General features: G+C 41.6%; 2 protein-coding genes across 11 annotated transcripts in view; both read left to right on the plus strand.

The window, feature by feature from the left end:
* slmapa (sarcolemma associated protein a) overlaps nt 1-17146 on the plus strand; it is a 39180-nt gene extending 22034 nt beyond the window's left edge. Inside the window, exons 10-25 of one of the 8 annotated variants that reach the window (XM_069712615.1) lie at nt 384-434; nt 2279-2425; nt 4483-4548; nt 6132-6191; nt 6305-6379; nt 6647-6727; nt 7244-7303; nt 7550-7675; nt 7856-7930; nt 8132-8232; nt 8702-8906; nt 9028-9145; nt 10096-10267; nt 10516-10650; nt 11883-11970; nt 15394-15483. In XM_069712615.1, the coding sequence (XP_069568716.1) occupies nt 384-434; nt 2279-2425; nt 4483-4548; nt 6132-6191; nt 6305-6379; nt 6647-6727; nt 7244-7303; nt 7550-7675; nt 7856-7930; nt 8132-8232; nt 8702-8906; nt 9028-9145; nt 10096-10267; nt 10516-10650; nt 11883-11966 (1556 nt within the window). In that variant the 3' untranslated portion in view covers nt 11967-11970; nt 15394-15483. Of the gene's footprint in view, nt 1-383; nt 435-2278; nt 2426-4482; nt 4549-6131; nt 6192-6304; nt 6380-6646; nt 6728-7243; nt 7304-7549; nt 7676-7855; nt 7931-8131; nt 8233-8701; nt 8907-9027; nt 9146-10095; nt 10268-10515; nt 10651-11882; nt 11971-15393 lie in introns of all 8 variants that reach the window. The other 7 variants (XM_069712620.1, XM_069712623.1, XM_069712616.1 and 4 more) reach the window with 7 other exon arrangements.
* Nucleotides 17147-19490: 2344 nt separating this feature from the next.
* flnbl (filamin B, like) overlaps nt 19491-19893 on the plus strand; it is a 43038-nt gene continuing 42635 nt past the window's right edge. For 2 of the 3 annotated variants that reach the window (XM_069712611.1, XM_069712612.1), the window contains exon 1: nt 19512-19880. In XM_069712611.1, the coding sequence (XP_069568712.1) occupies nt 19589-19880 (292 nt within the window). In that variant the 5' untranslated portion in view covers nt 19512-19588. Of the gene's footprint in view, nt 19881-19893 lie in introns of all 3 variants that reach the window. The other variant, XM_069712613.1, reaches the window with a different exon arrangement.

The raw sequence follows: 19893 nt of genomic DNA on the forward strand, positions 1-19893 counted from the left end.
TCAAAGGACATTGTATTGACTTACATTCATTTCCTGGTTTTTCTAACGCTAACCATCACTTGCTAACACCCACAATATGCAACTGTGTTCCTCACAACATGAGTTAAACACACACACACACACACACACACACACACACACACACACACACACACACACACACACACACACACACACACACACACACACACACACACACACACACACACACAGTCCCGTTCTAACTTTTAACAAGCTGCACCCTTCAAGCCAATCCCTTTTTTTAAACTATCTGTATAACACAAGAGTTACCATAGCAACCAGCGGCCGGGCCCCAACAGGCCGGCCCTCTACCGTCAGTCACAGCTTTTCTCTGCTGTTATTGTTGTTGTTGTTGTTTACAGTGCGGTTAGAACAGCTTCAAGAGAAAAGCATAAAAGAGAACAACAGTCTGGGTGAGTCCACGTGTCTCCGGTCCGACGTCCTCTCTGTGGTCACTAACTTCACTTCCTCATCCCGCACTAACGATGCACGACAACCTCCCGCATGACGTCCGCGTGACTTCCTCGTTTGCTCGCCGCTCTTCTTTGTTTCATCCGTCTCTCTCTCTCTCTCTCTCTGTGTGTCGCCGTGGAAACCTGGCTTTTCTTCTCCTGTTCTTCGTCTTGTTTAAAAAAAAAATAATAATAATAATAATAATAATAATTTAGCTTCAGGGGGACACGAAGGGCAGATTCAGCCCAGATATGTTTCTGTACTCGGTACATTTCCGCCACCATCTTGAATTATTCAGAGAATCAAGTGTCACTTTTTCACCAGTCATCAGTCCAACGACAACAAAGGAAGTCCAAAAATTACTGTTGGAGCAGGTTTTTATTTATACAAAGTAAAAACTGAGATTACAAATTTACAAATACACAAATATGCACTCGAGCCAACCGATACTGTTTTCCCAGATTACATAATAATATATTTTCCAATATTTGGATGAGGCCCCCTTCAATTTATCACCAAGTTTTTACCAGCATATTAAGATGAAAATATTATCCATGCAAGTATATTACCTTTTAATTCTAATAATAAATTTAATTTGCAGGTAAATAAATTAAGTTCATAGTGTTTTTAAAATATCAGAAATGTTGTGGGATCAATGCAGAGCAGAAAGCACAAATATTCAGTGTATAAAAATATATCATACCATACATTATAATATAAGTGTCATTTTTAATCTGATACAAAAAATATTCATGTGATGATGGAAATATTACGAAAACTTTGTTTACAAACTGTTAACAAATGAATGAAAAAAAACTAATAAGACATTTTAGTTTTTTCTTAATATTTGAAGGCAACGTTTATGTCGTTATATAAAATATATAAAAGTACAACACTTGTTTTGTCTTCTCGAAATTAACAGTAGAATATTGTTTTATTTTATCACAGAAATACCCTCAAATATTATGATGTTATTTTAGGAGCTCGTCTCTTAACGTAGAAGAATAAGAACAACTGCATGATTATTCAGCTCATTAAAATTCAATAAAACAGTTATTTATTCAGAATTAATCGCTATAATTAAGATCCGACCCGCGCAGCCTTTTGCAGTTTGTTGTCAGGGACGTTTGGACAGATTTCGTCCACCGGGACGTTTCCCGAGCGCCGGATTCGTCCTCGCTCCGACATGACATCCCATTCATCCCAGTGAAAGCTGCTCACTCAGTGTTCCTCAGGTCTGCATGTTTTCAGTGTAACCGGACAAGAAAACAAAACAAAAATACTTTATAATACCTCAAACTGTCATCACGGAGAATTCTTACGAGCTTTTGACAGTTTTTATTCAGTCTTTCTGAGCCAGAGTGCGTCATGTGACCTGCAGTTCCGCCCGCGGCCACCGCTGCCTAAGTGGCGCCGTGTGCACTATGTCTCGACACCTGGGTTTTTTTTGTGTGTGTGACCGGCTGGGTGCGCTTGTTTTTCTCCGGGTGGTCTCGTTGGCACACGTGAATGTTGGATAATCGGGGTTTCTTTCCAAACTCTCCACTTCTTTTTTTTTTGTGTTATTTTTTTTATTTCTTCTTCTTCTGGGGTGGTAAAAAGAAGCTTCTGGTCACTGATTGACGTCTGGTGATTGAATGACGACACTGAATGCTGCAGGCGACCGTCTCTCACTGCGCACAGACACCACTTTGTGAAAAAAAAAACAAGAGGGAAATCTCTGCCGTCATGTTGTTTGAACACTGATGTGTGGTTTTGGACGACATCGTGTGTGTCAAATATATCTGATGTGGTCACACGACAGATGTGGACATTGTCTCCCGCGGACCGGTAGAGGAGCCTGTCGAGGACAGACAGAGGCGGCACACACCTGAGAGCCAGGAGGAAGACGAGGATGAGGACGATACAGACACCGATGATGGTGCAGTTGCTGACGATGAAGATACTGATGGTAGTTAGTTTGAATATCATCATAAAAAACCCAAAAACACTTTCATTTATTTATATATTTATGTACATGACTGCTCTTTACCAGGTTTTAATGTCACAGAATTAAAGAAAAGCCAACAAAGGCAGTTCAGTTAGGAACAAATTTAAACAGAATAAAGATAATAGAATAGAAATAATCAAATAAAATGAGATAAAGACAAAATATCAACTTGCAAAAAACTGATCATGAGACGTCATCGGACTCAAAACTGTTATTTTTTTTTCAGTATTTTATTTTCTACATTTTTGAAACGGTTTCAAGAAAACAACATTTAAAGAACAACTTGGAAAAAGAACAAATAAATACAAAAATACATAAAATGAAATAAGTAAACGGATAAATCTCTCTAACCTCCTCCCCAAAAAAAGGTAAAAATAATTATATCTTCTTTTTTTTTTTTTTACTTTCGTATTATTGCTATATATTTCCCGTCCACACATAAAAGCAGCATCAGCAAAGTTTTGCACTCAAAACAGTAAAAAAAAAAAATGTTGAAAAACATTTTTAATTTAACGGTTTGTAACGCAGGTTTGTTGATTTTCAACACATTAACTTCATAATCAGAAGAACAACTTTCGTTCATCCTAAACGTTTATAAGTTCACAGTTTTTTCCATGCAGTTATTCAGCTGGTGTTTTAGTGTAAATTCTGCAGTTTTTCCATCACTGTCCTGTGTTATTCTTGAGAAATGACCTTCTTACAGGGAAGTTAACGTTTAAAGCCGAACAGAACATTTTTTAATTCGTCCTGTTAGTCCGACTGTTTTTCCTCTCGGTACGTTGTTTGATTTTTAACAGCGTAAAATGACGAGCATTTAGAGCGCGTCAGTAAATCTGCGTTTTTGTTGTTGTTGTTGTTTATTGCACTTTTCTTTCTTTTTTCCCTCTCTGTGTTTCGTTCGTCGTGTGGATCAGATTTCTTCAGTTTCCACCCGACATCACAAAAAAAACCAACCGTCCTCATTTAAATGGATGAGATGGTGGTTGATCCGCTTCATTCAGACATATTAGCAGTCAGGATGTTGAAGTGCCGTTTTGCTGGGACTGTAGTTTGTCTGTCTGCCGTCTGCTTGTCCACATCCTGTCTGATGTTACTGCTGCAGCATCTGTGTGACGAAGCAGCAGCTTCGACTCCCTCTCTGTCCTCGAAGCTCTGCTGTCTCTCCGTACGACTCGACACGTCCGTCCTGCTTTCTGCCCGCTTGTATCTGTCTGTCCTTCCTCCTGCCGTGACCTCGTCCTCTCCAACGCCGGGTCGGGGGATCGAGAGCCGACTCCCGGTTGTTCCACATTTGAAGGAACGGAGTGAAGAAAAGATGATTTATGTTTTGTTTTTTTTGATTCTGCTGATCTCAGCCGTTAAAGTTCTGTTATCGTGGCATGAAAACGGGCCGCAGTGAGAGTATGTGAGCGGGAAAATATCACCGGTGGGTTTCAGGATGCTTTCGAATCAAGTAATGATGAAATCAAAGGATGAAGAAAAAGATTCAACTTCAGTTCGGTTCAGATCAAAGATTGTAGCTGGATATAATTTGTAGTGTCTTAAAACACGAATGAGGATCGTGACTACTATTTTTATCAGCGTTAAAACAGCAAAAACGTGAACCAATCAGAGGGCTGAGATTATTCAGTGAACTTTGAGACCGCAGATCTGCCTTGTTTATCTCCCTCTGACGATTCGAGTCGGGTCGAGTAGAGTCGAGTAGAGTCGAGTCGGTACCATCGGTAGAAATGCAGCCGATCAGCTGGTTTGAGTCGAGCTGAGAGGGTCGGTTCAATAAAAGTTTTCCTGCAACGTCGTGAATCTTTGATCTGAACTGGATTTATTTTATTTATTTATTTTAAACGATACCAGTATTTAGTTTATTAATTGGCCCCCCAATCTACTGCAAAATAAAGTCCAACCGTCGAGATCCAATCCGGCGACCGATGAGCAGAATCAATAAAACCTCCAGGTGAATACACCGACTCCACTTTGACGGTCGTCATAGTAACGTGGGATCTCTGTGTTTCTGTCAGACAACTGTCATGTTAACAACAGCGGAGGAGACTCGACTAGAATCCAACAGTTGATTGAGTGTCCGCGTGAGTACAAACATCCTCCATCTTCGACTCCATCGACTCCATCGCCGCCGGACGAAAAGAGACTAACGGCCAATTAAAATTATGATGGGATGAGTCTGTCAAAACTATAAGATTTATATACGTCAAACCTAAGAAATAAGCAAAGCATTTTGAATTAGTTTAAAAAGGATGAATTTGATTGGATATCTCTAATTGAGTTCCATCATCATTTTTAATTTTGGCTCATTCCTAACATACCTAACGCATCATTTATTTATGTTTTTCCCTGCTTGAAAACTACTTCAACAACTACAGAGGATCTAAACTGTGATTCCACCTCTCGGATGTCACATTATACTTTATCACATTTACATTATACATGAACAACAGGCAGATTGATGGATGAAGAAGTGTTTTAATGATTCGTCACGTCTCTGAAAACATCACATCTTCACAGAACTGTTTTTTTTTTTTTTTTTTTTTAAGGCAGGAAATTAGATTTTTGACAAATGTAATGAAGTAGTTGTTAACTTTTTGTCAATAAGTGAAGGAAGTCTGGAGGTGACGGAGGGCTGCAAGAGTTGGGATAAAATGAGGACTTTCTTGCTTATAATAAATTAAAATCTCCCCTTTAACAGGAAGAAACCTCCGACAGTAGGAAGGAAAACACACTTCTAGATACAGAGATGTTCTTCTGTTTTAAAGAACGACCAGCGTGTCAAACAGTCTGACAACAAACCGAAGAATGAACTAGTGTCTCACTATGCAGCTGCACCTCATGAGCTCATTGAACTTTGCTGCTTTACTGGTTATTTTCTATTTTTCTGTTTGGGATTCTCTCAAACATCACTCCCTCCTCCTCCTCCTCTTCTCCTTCTTCTCCTCCTCCTTCTTCTTCTTCTTCTCCTTCTCCTTCTCCTTCTTCTTCTTCTTTTTCTTCTCCTTCTCCTTCTTCTTTTTCTTCTCCTTCTCCTTCTTCTCCTCCTTCTTCTTCTCCAGCAGACCCTCACATCTTTTTATTTTCTCTGCATGCTGCCGTTGTAGTTTTCACCGATTCATCTTTCTGTTGTCGTCCTTCTTTCAGTTCCTTCTTCTTTTTATAAATAAGGATTTCCACGTTGGCGCTCGAACCCGAAGCAGATCAAGTAGCTTCGACTGCTTCACTTTCCCGCCTTCAGCCAACAAATCAGCTGTTGATTTGTGTGCAATGACATCACGTCAGCTGTTTCCTGTCACACGGAGCACATGGCAGGAGCGCTTCATTCAGATCAGTTCATCCAATTGAAGCTTGTTGATTTTTGTTTTGTCTTTTCCTCAAGTTGAAGTTTGTTGCAGAGGAAGCTGAAAACATCTGAGCTTCAGTTCATCGTTCTTAAATCGTTTGTGATTTAAGCAGGAAAACAACATTTTTGTTTTTTCGATGCGAACTCGCTCCTGCTAACCGTTCACTAATCAACCAATGTGACTGCTGTTCATACAACGATGTTAAAGTCGGACCGCTGGACACTTCACAGATTTATTGCATTTCATTCGGGTTTTTTTCCACCTGGTTTAAACGGATTTCACTCACCGACTCTCCTGCTTCTCTTGTTTCCTTTCTGCAGCCGTCAAACAGCTGAAGGAGACAGTCAGCTCTTCCATCCACAAGCTGGTCAACTTTGACGGTAAGAGCTCCTCTTCCACCCGAAGTATTCTGATAAAGAAGACGAGACTTTAGAAACTCCAGAAAAGGAAAGTGAAGATTCAGCTCTCCCTCGTGTTTGATGCGTGTTTGTAGAAGTGATGGACGCCCACCTACAGAACAACCAGACGGGGGAAGAGGACATCCTGGCCAGCCCCGACCGACTCAAAGGTACACACACACACACACACACACACACACACACACACACACACACACACACACACACACACACACACACACCGCTGATTTATATTTGTGTGTGTTGGCCTTTTAATGAATCTCTGATTGAGAGTTATTGTCGTTTTCTCGCCTTCATTTTGATTTCTGGGTTTTCTTGTGTTTTTTAAGTTGTGTAATAGTAACGTGTGTGTGTGTGTGTGTGTGTGTGTGTGTGTGTGTGTGTGTGTGTGTGTGTGTGTGTGTGTGTGTCCTCAGGGAATCCGATGGACGCCAAAGAGTCGGACATGTCGGACACTCTGAGTCCCAGTAAAGACCGCAGCAGCGACGACACGTCAGGTCAGTGAGACGCTCGCGTTTCATGTTTTTAAATCTCTTTTCTGCTCCTCAGTTTATTTTATAATCTTTATAATCTTTGTATCATTTTTCTACTCATCACTTTTAGTTTTCAGCTTTATTTTTTGGTGAGTTTGGTTCGAGCTGCTGTTGATTCGAGTTAAAACCGCTGAAGCTCTCGTCGTTCTGCGTCTGTTATAATAATATAATAATCTGCTAAAAACATTTATATCTCATGTTTTATTGTTTTGATTTGTTCATTGATGCGTTAGAAATGAATTGAAACTAAAATGGTTTTATGTCTTTGTAAAATCTGAAATATAATTTTTTTTTTGTTTTTAAATAAATTGCATTTTATATTTATCATGTAAATATTTGTGTTGTTTGTCTGTTTCGCGGCTGCAGTGTCAACCGACAACATGGTTTTTAACTGTGTGTGTGTGTGTGTGTGTGTGTGTGTGTGTGTGTGTGTGTGTGTGTGTGTGTGTGTGTGTGTGTGTGTGTTTTTGTGTGTTTCAGACGGCAACATGGACGACCAGGAGCTGAACGAACCCCAGAACAGAGTAGCTCTGCTCAAAGGTAACCATGGCAACCCCTCTGCTCCAACTGACCATAAAACCCATAAAATCAGGGTTATAAACTTAATGTGATTGATAGTGATGCAGTAGACTGTCCACTAGGGGGAGCTGTTGGGTCATGTTTCATTTGTAGAGTTTGGTCATTAAAGCACTGTGTGTGTGTGTGTGTGTGTGTGTGTGTGTGTGTGTGTGTGTGTGTGTGTGTGTGTGTGTGTGTGTGTGTGTGTGTGTGTGTGTGTGTGTGTAGCTGAGTTGCATCGGGCCGGTCTAGAGCCTGGAGACACGGAGCAGGTCATCCACCATCTCCACAGGGAACTCCTGGAGGCCCAAGAACTCGCCAACACCGGCAAGCAGAGATGTCTGGAGCTACAAGGTGAATCATTTTTTTTTATATTAGTATTATTATTATTGTGCAATAATTCCTCTCACGTCACTTCACGCCCAAACATACAAACTGTTTAACAAAATTAAACACTGGAGTGAAACGATGAATTAAACGTCACATGACATTAAAACAGAAGATTAAATAAAGATGGTGTCCGTCTGTCTGCAGCTCTGCTGGAGGAGGAAAGGAGGAGTAACTCTCAGCAGACCGAGGAGTCCACCAAACAGATCCAGTACCTGCAGAGTGAGTACACACACACACACACACACACACACACACACACACACACACACACACACACACACACACACACACACTCACACACACAATACTCTTGTTTGTGATGCAGTCTAACCCCTCTTCCTTGTGTGTGTGTGTGTGTGTGTGTGTGTGTGTGTGTGTGTGTGTGTGTGTGTGTGTGTGTGTGTGTGTGTGTGTGTGTAGCTCAGCTCGGGAAGCTGCAGGCCGACATGGAGGCGCTGAGGGAGCAGAGGGAGAGCACCATCTGCAGCACCAGAGAGGAGCTCTACTCCGCCCAGGAGGAGGTACGGCTCCGCCCACCGCTCCTCCTGACTCCTTCACAGCTCACCTTTGACTGCCCTCGACTCCTCCCTCCTCACTTTGTCCTCACTCCTCCTTATTCCATCCTCCTGCTCCCGCCTTCTCCCTCTGACTCCTCTTGAAATCCCTCGGTGACTCCCTCCGACTCCTTCTCACTCCCCTCCTGACTCCCTTTGGCTCCCTTCCCACTTCTCCAAAATCATCCTCTCCACCTCCCCTCCTACCTTTTCTGCTCTTCATCATTCCTTTCACCTCCTCCCAACTCTTGTCAAACTCTTTGTGGCCCCCTTTGGTCCATCTCTCGCTCTCTTTGACTCCACATGGCCTCCTCCAGACTCTCCTCTGACTCCTCCTGACTCTCCTCTGACTCCTCCTTCTGACTCTCCTCTGACTCCTCCTTCACACTAACCTCCAGTCACATGACCCCTCCGACTGTCCGTCTCCGCCCGTCAGATCCTCGTCCTGAGGCACGCCATGGAGGCGGCCACGACGGAGCGGGAGCGCGAGATCGCCGCCCTGCAGGCCGACCTGGGAATTGTGCGCTCGGAGCTGGAGCGCTGGAGGAGCACGGCCGCCAAGTACGAGGAGGAGATCGGCCGGCTGCAGGAGGCGTTCACGCAGCAGCAGCAGCAGCAGAGCACAGCCTGCCAGCTGCAGGGTGAGTGTGTGTGTGTGTGTGTGTGTGTGTGTGTGTGTGTGTGTGTGTGTGTGTGTGTGTGTGTGTGTGTGTGTGTGTGTGTGTGTGATTAATTCTAACTTTCGTTGTGTCTCCGTCACAGAGGAGTGTGTCGCGTTGCAGCAGCGGTGTGTGTGTTTGCAGCAGGACTGTGAAGGCCTGAGAGATGAACGGAAAACTCTAACGGACAAACTGCAGCACCTGGAGGCGGAGCTTAACAGGTACACACACACACACACACACACACACACACACACACACACTCTGTAGCTGTTTTGCATGACTTATTTCAATAAAACAGGGTGTAAAACATTTCAGAAAATTATTATTACAATGAATATGTTACACAGATCAATCTAAAACAAATAAATAAAGTATCCTAAACTTCAAAATAAAAAAACACATCAAAAAAAGTCTCTGAACTCAGATTACACGATATGTATTTGTCTGTCACCATGGTAACTGTCAGATTAAATCAAAGTGCCGTGAATTCTTGCCGCGTCTTCGTCGGGACACCGACAACAATACGAGTGTGTCTTTTGTCGTCGCGGAGGCGGGTCGGGGAGCTGTCAATCACGGCTGCAGAGGCACGAAGTGTGTGACGCAATCTCGTCTTCCTATTGGTCGAGGAATGCGTCGCAGGAAATGTTAAAACAGAAAAACCCGCTGAGAATGAAACCGACGGGAGGAAACACGGTGTCCAGCTGATTCAGGGAGAGGAGGAGGGAGAGGAGGAGGAGGAGGAGGAGGAGGAGGAGGACGGCTGACTGACAGCTGACTGATCAGACCGAAACGTCTCCCAAGAGCTCAGCAGGATTTTTATCTTCGGCTGCGTCTCGTTTCCAATAAACTGTGAACGGCACTTTTACATGAATTGAAGTCAGTAGATCTTCAGGAGTCAGAGGAGCCATTAGAGATAAACTGGGAGGAGGAGGAGGAGGAGGGTCTTGGGGGAGCTGGGGGGGGGGGGGGCTGCCTGAGAAGGCAAACTCTGGGGAATAAAGTTGTTATCTTCTGGTGAAATGTGTTAAAAGATCCTGCAAACCTGGCAATTAGTTGATTTCATGTCGATCCTGTGATGTTGCTGACGTGTGTGTGTGTGTGTGTGTGTGTGTGTGTGTGTGTGTGTGTGTGTGTGTGTGTGTGTGTGTGTGTGTGTGTGTGTGTGTAGCACCAGGGAGCAGAGTCTGGTCCTCAGCAGCAGTCTGGTGTCTCTGGAGAAGCGGGAGGAGGTTTTGCAGGACAAACTGGGTTCTCTGGAGAACCGACACGTGCAGGACGAAAGCAGACTGAAGAGCCAGCTGGACCAGGCCCAGGCCCGCACACACACACTGCAGAAAGAGGTACACACACACACACACACACACACACACACACACACACACACACACACACACACACACACACACACACACACACACACACACAAGCAACAGAAAAATAAAAATAGAAATAGAAAAATACTAAAGTAAAAGTTGAGTCTCCTCTTTATGTATATTGGCCTCAGTTTGTGGAAATGATGTGTGTGTGTGTGTGTGTGTGTGTGTGTGTGTGTGTGTGTGTGTGTGTGTGTGTGTGTGTGTGTGTGTAGTATGAAGACACACAGTCGCAGCTGTCGGACCTCCGTCAGCGCTACGACAGAACCGAGCAGGAGAAGCTGAACATCCACCAGGAACTGGAGCAGTGCAGGAACAACCTGAAGCTGCTGCAGGACAAGACCAGCTCTGTGAGGACACACACACACACACACACACACACACACACACACACACACACACACACACACACACACACACACACTCTTCAATGACACCAAAGACTATATGTCACCTGTATTTTAAATGTTTACTCAGCTTTAAATCCAGATGTTTCCCCCCCAGATGTTTTTGTTTAAAGTTGAACGCAGGTGAAGCGTCACAGACTCGCTAACCTTCATCCACTCAGCCTTCCTCCTCCTACTGTTCCTCCTCCTTCTCTTCTTCCTCCTCTTTCTCCTCCTCCTCCTCCTCTCTCTCATCTTCCTCGACCTCGACTCTTCATCCTCTCTGGTTTTATTTGCCGGCGTGTTTTTAGATGTTCGTCTCGCGGGTTTTGTTTCGACAGAGATTTTCAGAATAAAAGTCCTGATCCAGAATCAAAGGACTCGAAATCTTTCTTATGCTGCATTCAAGTACAACAAAGTCGGAAAAAAAACAGGTCTTCTTGAATCTTCTTTTCTAATGAATGAGGGATTATTTTCAGATGGACCTCCAGAAAACTAAGAAGAAGGAGTGACTTTAGCTAACAACACCGAGATAACTGATGGACACATTTTATTCACTTTGGATTTGATGAGAGAAGTTGAATGGGAGTCTATGGAGCCGGAGGCTTTTTGGAGCCGACCTCTAGTGGCACTCGCTGGTATTGCAGTTTTAAGACACTTCTACGTCACTGAAAACTTGACTTTTGAAGGATAAAATCACTTTGACAGGAAGTTGAACGTTTTTTTTTTTAAGTGATTTCTTCAGTCAGAAACGATTCGGACACAAATAATCAACCAAACTCCGAAAATAAGACCGGAGTTTTAAATAAACTATCTTTTTATTATTTAATCTGCACCGGGAACAAAAGCATCTCGTCTCGCCTCCGTTAGCGTCTGAACACGTTTGTATTTACCTGCTGTCAATCAAATCAAACATCCAATCACGTCTTTCCTGTTGAAGAACCCGGCCTAACGAGACGTCCTGCTGCAGACGGTTCTTCTTCTGTGGTGTTTCTGTGAATGTGGCTGTTGAATGCCGGCGTTGCTTCGTAGAAAACTAGATACAGCCCCCCTCCCCCCTCCACTTCCCCTCCACCCGCCCGTCCTCCTCGCTGCGCTGTAGCTGCTCCATCCTCCATGTTGGTTTTTTGGTTGATTTTTGTTGCCGGCTGATTTCTTCTCCTCCCTCTCCTCCCCCTCCCCCTCCCCCCTTCTAGCCATCCATATTGCAGCCTGTCCAAGCCATATTCATGGCCCTTGTCCTGGCTCTGCTCTACTGGTGTTTCGGCCAGTTGTGGTAGAAAGGTATACACCGACATGACATCAGTCTGTCCACCTGTCTGTCTGTCCACCTGTCTGTCTGTCCCGTCATCTCTCCGGAAGGGGAAAGAGGTCAGAGGTGAAAGTCCCTGGTCCGTGATGCATTCAGGGTCACAGGGTTCAGTTGGAAATCTGACCTGTTAAAGAGCAACCACACACACAAATGCTGATTTTTTTTTTTTTCTCTCCCATCTGGTAACATGAAGACATGGTGCTGAACTTTGACCTTTTTTTAAAATCCTGTAAAAGGTCTCGGCAGGTAGAGATAATATTTGTAAAACGTTTATTGGAGCAGAAGGAGGATTTGTTTCCATCAGCTGCTTCATTAGGAAATATGAATTTTTTTAACCATTGCCAGAAATTCTCCCCAACTTTCTTGAACTTTTAAATTGTTTTTAAGATAATAAATCAGACCAAATATCATTTGAAATATTTTTTTATAAAGTCCCTGACCTGGAATTACAAAATATTTATTCCAGACATTAAAAATCAGGAGCTTTGATTTGATTTTACAGTATTTTTCTGTCTGGTGTTGTTGACCCCTGAGATCGGATCGGCGGGCCGCTCTCCTCTCACCTCCGACATCTTCCCCCTTTTTTACGACTTGAGCATCATCTTCATCGTCATGGCGTTGTCTCGGTTTGAGCATCTCTTACCTGCACGGCTGTCAGTCACACTTCTTCTTCTGCTGCTGCAGCAAACATGAAACTCTCTGGCATGAAGGGACGAACTCCCCGACGGTCTGTTTTAAGGGAAACCTCTAAAAATATATACATATATATATATATATATATATATTTGCAGGAGATCGCAATTTTGCAAAAATTCCTGATATTTCTGCATTAAAGGTTTTTAATCGGAAGTTTTTACAAACTTTTTTTTTTTAATCAACATAAATAACTCCTCATTTACAGTCGGTGATAAGCTTTCATAAACTTTTAAGTTGTAAGAGATTTCAGTTTGTTTTATTTTTACAGTTTGTGCTAAATTAACGATTTAAAAAGCATTTAAAACTCTTACTTTGACAGTAGATGAAGCTTTTATTTTTTTCGAAATTAGTTAGGTTCAGAACATTTAAAGAGAAGTGCGATGAGGGAAAAAAATAAATCCTTATTTATTAGGTAGTCGTTAAAAGTCGTTCACTCACAATTTTTACTAATTACTGGAATTTTATTGCAAAAAAAAATCACATTAAACTGTAAATTGCATCACAACTTTTGAGAAAAGACGCCACAAAAATCATGATTCATGAGAAAATTGACAAAAAGCAAAAATGTTTTGACAAGAATTGAAATCCTTTATCAAACCTTTTGCCCTGAGTTTTGCCTGTCAGGTGAGCGTTTCCTGAAAGGCTCAGCTCAGGTGTGAAGTTAGAGGTTTCACGCACATTTGAGTTTAGACAAGTTTAAAGAATTCAGAAAAACTTACTATATTTTTGTTTGATTATTAATCACGCTTGAATTCAGTGTTTTTCCCTCAAAGTATTCTTTACATCTTTATATTAATTATTGATGTGTGAGCGGTCGAGCTGAAACCTTTAATGCAGAAAGTGTAAAGTCAGCAGTATTTTTTTTAAATCGGTGAAGTTCACGGTTTCCCTTTAAAGAGTCTGACGGTTTGACCTTCACGTCCGTCTGAAGGTCGTCACTCATCCACCTTCCTCTTCCTCTCAGGGTTTTTGGTGCTTCATTTCTTTTTGGTTTTACTTTAATTTCATGCATTGTTTTTTTTTTTTCCCCTCTCAGGGTTTGTGGTGATTTTATTATTAATTTCATTTTCCTTCCATTTCCTGCATCCGGTCTGCTGCTTTAACCTCTCCGTCATCTTCCCGTTTTATTCTCATTGCTGTGTTTTCATTTTAAAGACGAAATCATCGACGCTTCTTTTTCCTTCACTTTTTTTTTTTTTTTTATAACATCATCTTGTTTCGTCCCGTGTTGTGTTCACTGCTCGTCCGTTTTATACGGGGAAAAAAAAAAACGTCTCCAGTGTTTCCGGTTGTTCGCTGTGAAGGAAAACTGGTCTGTAACTTTTTGTTTTTCTACTCAGGTAACTTCCTCAAACCTCGTTTTACTTTGCTGCTTCGACCCGTGTGGTTTTTCTTTTCATTTTGATTTGATTTGATTTGCTTCTTTCCTCAACCTCCTCTGCAGTCCCAAAAAATGATATTTATTTATTTTTCTGTTCTCGTTTGAAGTCATTTATCTTTTGCACAAGTTGTGGGAACAAGCTCATTTTCCATGAACCTGCTTCTCCTCCATGCAGCTTGCTGATATTTTGACATGAACGCCTCAAAGTGGACAGAACTTTATTTGTGAAGCATATTTATTTTATCACCAACCGTCCTCAGCAGAAACTCCGACTTGGACGTGATTGTCGTGAAACAAAGTTATCCGTGATAACTCGCGTGTTTCTGGACGATGCCGACGTTTAGACAAGTGGCCGCAGGCATGAACATTATTATTCAAAAAGAAGAAGAAGAAAAAAAAACTCTGATAAACTTCACTGATTTTTTTTTTCATTAATCATGAAGGTTTTTATTCCCCAGATAGAACCACGAAATAAAAACCATTTCAAAGCTTAAAACCTTTTCTTCGTTCGTATTTCTTTAAAATCATTTTAGCCGATTGGAAGAAAATAAAAAAAGACTTGGAGGGCTTTTAATTTGAAATGGCAGCTTTTAATTTGAAACCGATGGAGGATGTCACTGCTGTTCTGATGCTGTTACTAAAAAAAAAAAAAAGTTTAACGTACTTTCCTCTGATAAATATGTATATAAACACGTTTCACCTGGTTTTCAGGGATTATATTTAAAATAAACGAGTTAAAAACCTTTTTTGTTTTCCTGAAAGTTGCCGGTAATCATTCATAGAAGCATTTAAAGCTTTCAAATGATGTTTAATTTGTCCGATTTGATACAGAAACATTCTGATATTTTCACTCAGACTCGTATTAAGGCGACTTTAACAAAAACTAAAATTTAAATCAAACTTCAAGTCGTGTTAAAAAAAATCCTCTCGCACATGAAAACATTTTATAGATTGACTTGTTTTCTAGTGTTTTATTGTTCAATCTTTAACGGACTTTAATTTTTACTTATTTTAATCCCACTTTATCACGTAAATGATTTTTTTATTTGTTTTTTTTATTTGTTTTGAGAGTTCAGGTCCAAATTGTCCGTCGAGCAAAACTTCAATTGTAAAACGACATCATTCAACAAACAAACATACTTTTGCATATTTTTTTCTCAGTTAGAAGAAAGAAAGAAAGAAAAAAAAAATATCATGTTTTGGGCTGAGTAGGGTTATTTTGTTTTGTTTTCAGTCTCCTCCTCTTCATCATCTTCAACTCGTCACCTTCAATTTAACCTGATTCTTTTCTCTCTGTTTTTTTTTCCTGTCGTCTCAGAGCGGCTGGAGCCCCTGGATGCCGGTCGTCGCGGTGATGGTCGCCGTGACGGCAGCCGTCCTCTACCCCAACCTCTCCAAGAGCAGCTCCACCTAGGACACACACACACACACACACACACACACACACACACACACACACACACACACACACACACACACACACTGGGAGCTGTGAGGAGAGTGTCACTGCTTTACTTGTATAAAGTCTAATTGTACATAATTGTAGAGGGAATATAAAGGTTGTGGTTTCTACAGAGGACTCAGATGCTTCTCGTTTTTTTTTTTTTTGATTTTTTTTTTTCTCTGCGACGGAGAGTCATGTTTTTGTTTAGTTTTTTTGTCGCTTTTTATTCTCGGTTTTCTCCGAGCTGTTCGGTGGGGGCTTTTTTTTATTTTTGGTTTTCGTCTCTCTGCTGATTTCTGGGTAACGAAGCGTTCTCCGGCAGGCGGAGCTTCCATGTGGAGAAAATTTTTTAAAAATTAAAAAACTGCCTGACGTGAGGAGGCGGAGTTGGAGGCGGAGTTGGAGGCGGAGTTGGAGGCGGACCTGGAGGCGGAGCTTTCCAGCAGCCTCAGAGCGAACAGCGAAAAAAAAGCACGATTCAAGCGTTTCAGCTTTAATTTCCCTTCGTTTCCGCTTCCTGTAAAACATCACGGAGGTTTTTTCTGTTTTAACGTTTATCGTCTGATATTTGGCTCCAATTAACTTCTAAATCGTGACTTTTTTTTGTGACTCTCGTGGGTTCAATCACGGATTCATGCAGCAGAAACGACGATGAAGACGGCGTCCGCTCACCTTCATCGTAGTTGAACTGTTGGAAAGCATCACGTCGAGGCATCTTTTTTTTTTTTTTTTTTTTTTTTAAACCTTCCCAGGAAGTCCCGTCTGCTCTGTTCTGGTTTCGGTCGGCCACGTTGAAAGTCCGACGCGCCGTTTTTCTCTGTTGTTTGTTTTTGTTTTTATTTTCGTGGATTCGGGGTCGAAACTTGAAGCCAAATTTTTCAAAAATAAATTCAGATTTTATTTTTCTTTATTTTTATTTCGGGGGATAGGGGGGTGGGGGGAGGGGGCACAAGAAAAGGAGGGTCAAAGTGCCTCTGATGTAACTAACTAACACCACAGTTTGTGTATGTGTGCGGACAAACACACAAACACACACACACACACACACACACACACACACACACACACACACACTGAGAGTGTGTTCACGTCGCCTGAGCTTTCAGCTGCTGCTCACTGCCGTCTTCACCCGGAGGAGGAAGTCCAGTCAGAAGAGCTTCAATTGGATTATTGATTAATTATTATAAATCAGTTACACTCGTTAATCCTTCAGGCTTCTGCTGACACACTGAATAACATCGACATGCGTTTGTTTGTTTGTTTGTTTGTGTGTGTGTTTGTGTGTGTGTGTGTTGGTTCACACTCTGGACTCTCGAGCAGCGTTTGTCATCGTTCGTGTTCTTCCGTCTCGTCTCCGTGTTTTAAAGAAGAAAAAACTTAAATACAAGACAACGAACAAATATTCCTGATGTTTAAAGAGAAAAAACACTAAAGTACAGAGAGAGAGTTGTAAAATACAAAATGTTATCGAATGACGTGCTACTAGACTTATTTTGTTAAAATTGTTTAGCGATATGAGAGGGAGCTATGTAGAGGATCTGATGATGATGATGATGATGATGGTGATGATGTATTGAATATGCAGAGCGATGTTTGGATTAAAGTTGTAGCAAGCTGACCCACCAAACCTGCTTCCAGCGTCTTCATTCACAACGTCTGCACTGACTGGGGGATAAATGTCGTTTTATAACTGATCCGGGCTAAAATGAGCCTTTAATACTCATTCTGATGTGGGTCCTCGAATGCAGCGCGCTCTTATTTTGAAATAAAAGCAGCAAACAAGCGCTCTGATTTTTACTGAAACTGGACAGAAGTTTATCATGAACTTTTCAAAGCAAAGTTCTTTACAAAGTAGAACTTTTTTTTTTTTTAAACAAACTTCATTATTTAAAAAAATAAAAATAGATCCTTCAAAATAAAAGTTGGGAAACATGGGTTCAATGTTCAATATGAACTTTTACAAGTTTATCACGTTTTTAGAAAGAATTTAGTCGGTAACCAGTAAATATTTATCACATAAAATATTAAAAATACTTAAAGTACAAGTACCTCCAACATGTACTTTGTTAGTGTACTTTCCAAAACACAGAGGAGGCGTACGTGAGACGGCAGCATTAAACAAGCCTGGACCTGTGTGTGTGTGTGTGTGTGTGTTTCTGTGTGTCTGTGTGTCTGTCTGTGTTTCTGTGTGTCTGTGTGTTTCTTTGTCTGTGTGTGTGTTTCTGTGTGTGTGTGTGTGTGTTTCTGTGTGTGTGTGTGTGTGTTTCTGTGTTTCTGTCTGTGTGTGTGTGTTTCTTTGTCTGTGTGTGTGTGTGTTTCTGTGTGTGTGTGTGTGTGTGTGTGTGTGTGTTTCTGTGTTTCTGTCTGTGTGTGTGTGTTTCTTTGTCTGTGTGTGTGTGTGTGTGTGTGTGTTTCTGTGTGTGTGTGTGTGTGTTTCTTTGTCTGTCTGTGTGTGTCTGTGTTTCTGTGTGTGTGTGTTTATTTGTGTGTGTGTGTGTGTGTGTGTGTGTGTGTGTGTGTGTGTGTGTGCACTGATATTAAGCTTGAATGTCTTGACACGACAAAACACACACATCAATCATCCAGCTGCAGCATGATGTCATCTTTACGAGACCGCCCCAACATGCAGGCGGAGCTGAGAAGCTGCTCACACATCCGAAAGAGGCTGAAAGGTTTTTTTCTGCTCAAAAAAACTGGTTTCTAGTTAAAAAAAAAGTTTTCATTCAGAAAAAAGAAAAAACGGTGGAAAAAAAAAAAAAAGCTCCCGAATCTGAGAGGAAAATGTTTCCTGACACAAAGAGCTTCTTCTGAACATGAAGTTTGGGCGTCGACCAGCGAAGACACATCTGCTGCTGATAAAAAGCTCCATCAATCACAGGAGCATCACACAAGTATTTATAGCTGCTGCAGCGGGATCCGTTTCTCTGGCACTTAAATAAAAAGACGGGTTTTAATCAACACTTTTGTCTCGTATAAAAAGTCCAGGTGATGAAAGAAGCTTGTTTTTCTTCAGGGAAAAAAAAAAAGAGAAAAAGAAATGATCACGGTTCAAGTTAAAGCTGAACACATTTTTACAATCATTTATCTCATAACATTAAAGGCGGTTTGACTCGTGATGAACCGACAGATAATTATCACCTAAATATGTGGAATTTTTTAAACATATCTTTTCTTGTAGGTTTGGAAATCTCATTTTTCACTTTTAGGAGAGTATTGTCTTTAAAATGTTGTTAAAAAATGAATATTTTTCATAGTTTTGTCTTTTTTAAATGAATCCGTTCTTTAACTTTGCATTTCTCATTTTATTTTATTGTTAAATTACATTTTAACACATTTTTATGTTCCTTTATATCATTTTTATTGTCATTTTTCTTGCTTTAAAAACAGATTAATTTCTTGCACGAAAGGTGCCATAAAAATAAAAAAGTTTATTCGTATTATTGTGAAATATGTTGAGTATTAACTTAATTCTTAATAATTAACTTTTTTTTTTTATTGTAACGCTTTTCTCTCCTTAACAAAACAAAAACAAAACAGCCGATTATTTATTTTATTTGAGTGACAACTGATCCGTAAAGTTGCCTTTCTTCATCATTATTACAGGTTTTTTTTTATTATGATAATTATATGTATTTGGTTCCTTACAGGGAGTCTGATGATTATTCCTTTAAAAGCTGAGTTTGGACTTTGGATGTTCTCTTTGTTTGTTGTTTATTTTTAGAAACTAACTGCGTCTCTGCAAACAGAATTTATCGACTTGTCTATTTTTCGGTGGAGATGTAAAAAAATTAAAATCGATCAGAAAGGGACCTTTTTGTCCGACGGGAGGGGGTGGGGGTGGGGGTGGGGTAAAACGTCAGCAGCCCTCCCCCACCCCCCAAAAAAAACCCAAAAGAAAAAGTTCGCAACCGAAGATTCCGAGCCGCTCCTGAACGCATCAGCAGTCTTATTCTCGGCGAGTTCCAGAAAGAAAGTTCAAACCGAGCTGCGGCAGCTCCGAGGAAACACCGCATCCAAAGCACACAGTCCCGCACCACAGGCGCTGTACGGAACCGGTACCGAGGAAACGATGCCGGCCACAGAGAAGGACCTGGCCGAGGACGCCCCGTGGAAGAAGATCCAGCAGAACACCTTCACCCGATGGATCAACGAGCACCTGAAGTGCGTCAACAAGCGGATCGTGGACCTGCAGCTGGACCTGGGCGACGGCCTGAGGCTCATCGCCCTGCTGGAGGTCCTCAGCCACAAGAAGATGTTCCGAAAGTACCACCCGAGGCCCAACTTCAGGCAGATGAAGCTGGAGAACGTGTCGGTGGCTCTGGAGTTCCTGGAGAAGGAGAACATCAAGCTCGTGTCCATCGGTGAGTCCCGACG

The sequence above is a fragment of the Brachyistius frenatus genome, unplaced genomic scaffold (genome assembly GCF_029030835.1).
Source record: "Brachyistius frenatus isolate BFR_SWC_R1_liver_20210118 unplaced genomic scaffold, ASM2903083v1 Contig_111, whole genome shotgun sequence".
NCBI lineage: Eukaryota > Metazoa > Chordata > Actinopteri > Embiotocidae > Brachyistius > Brachyistius frenatus.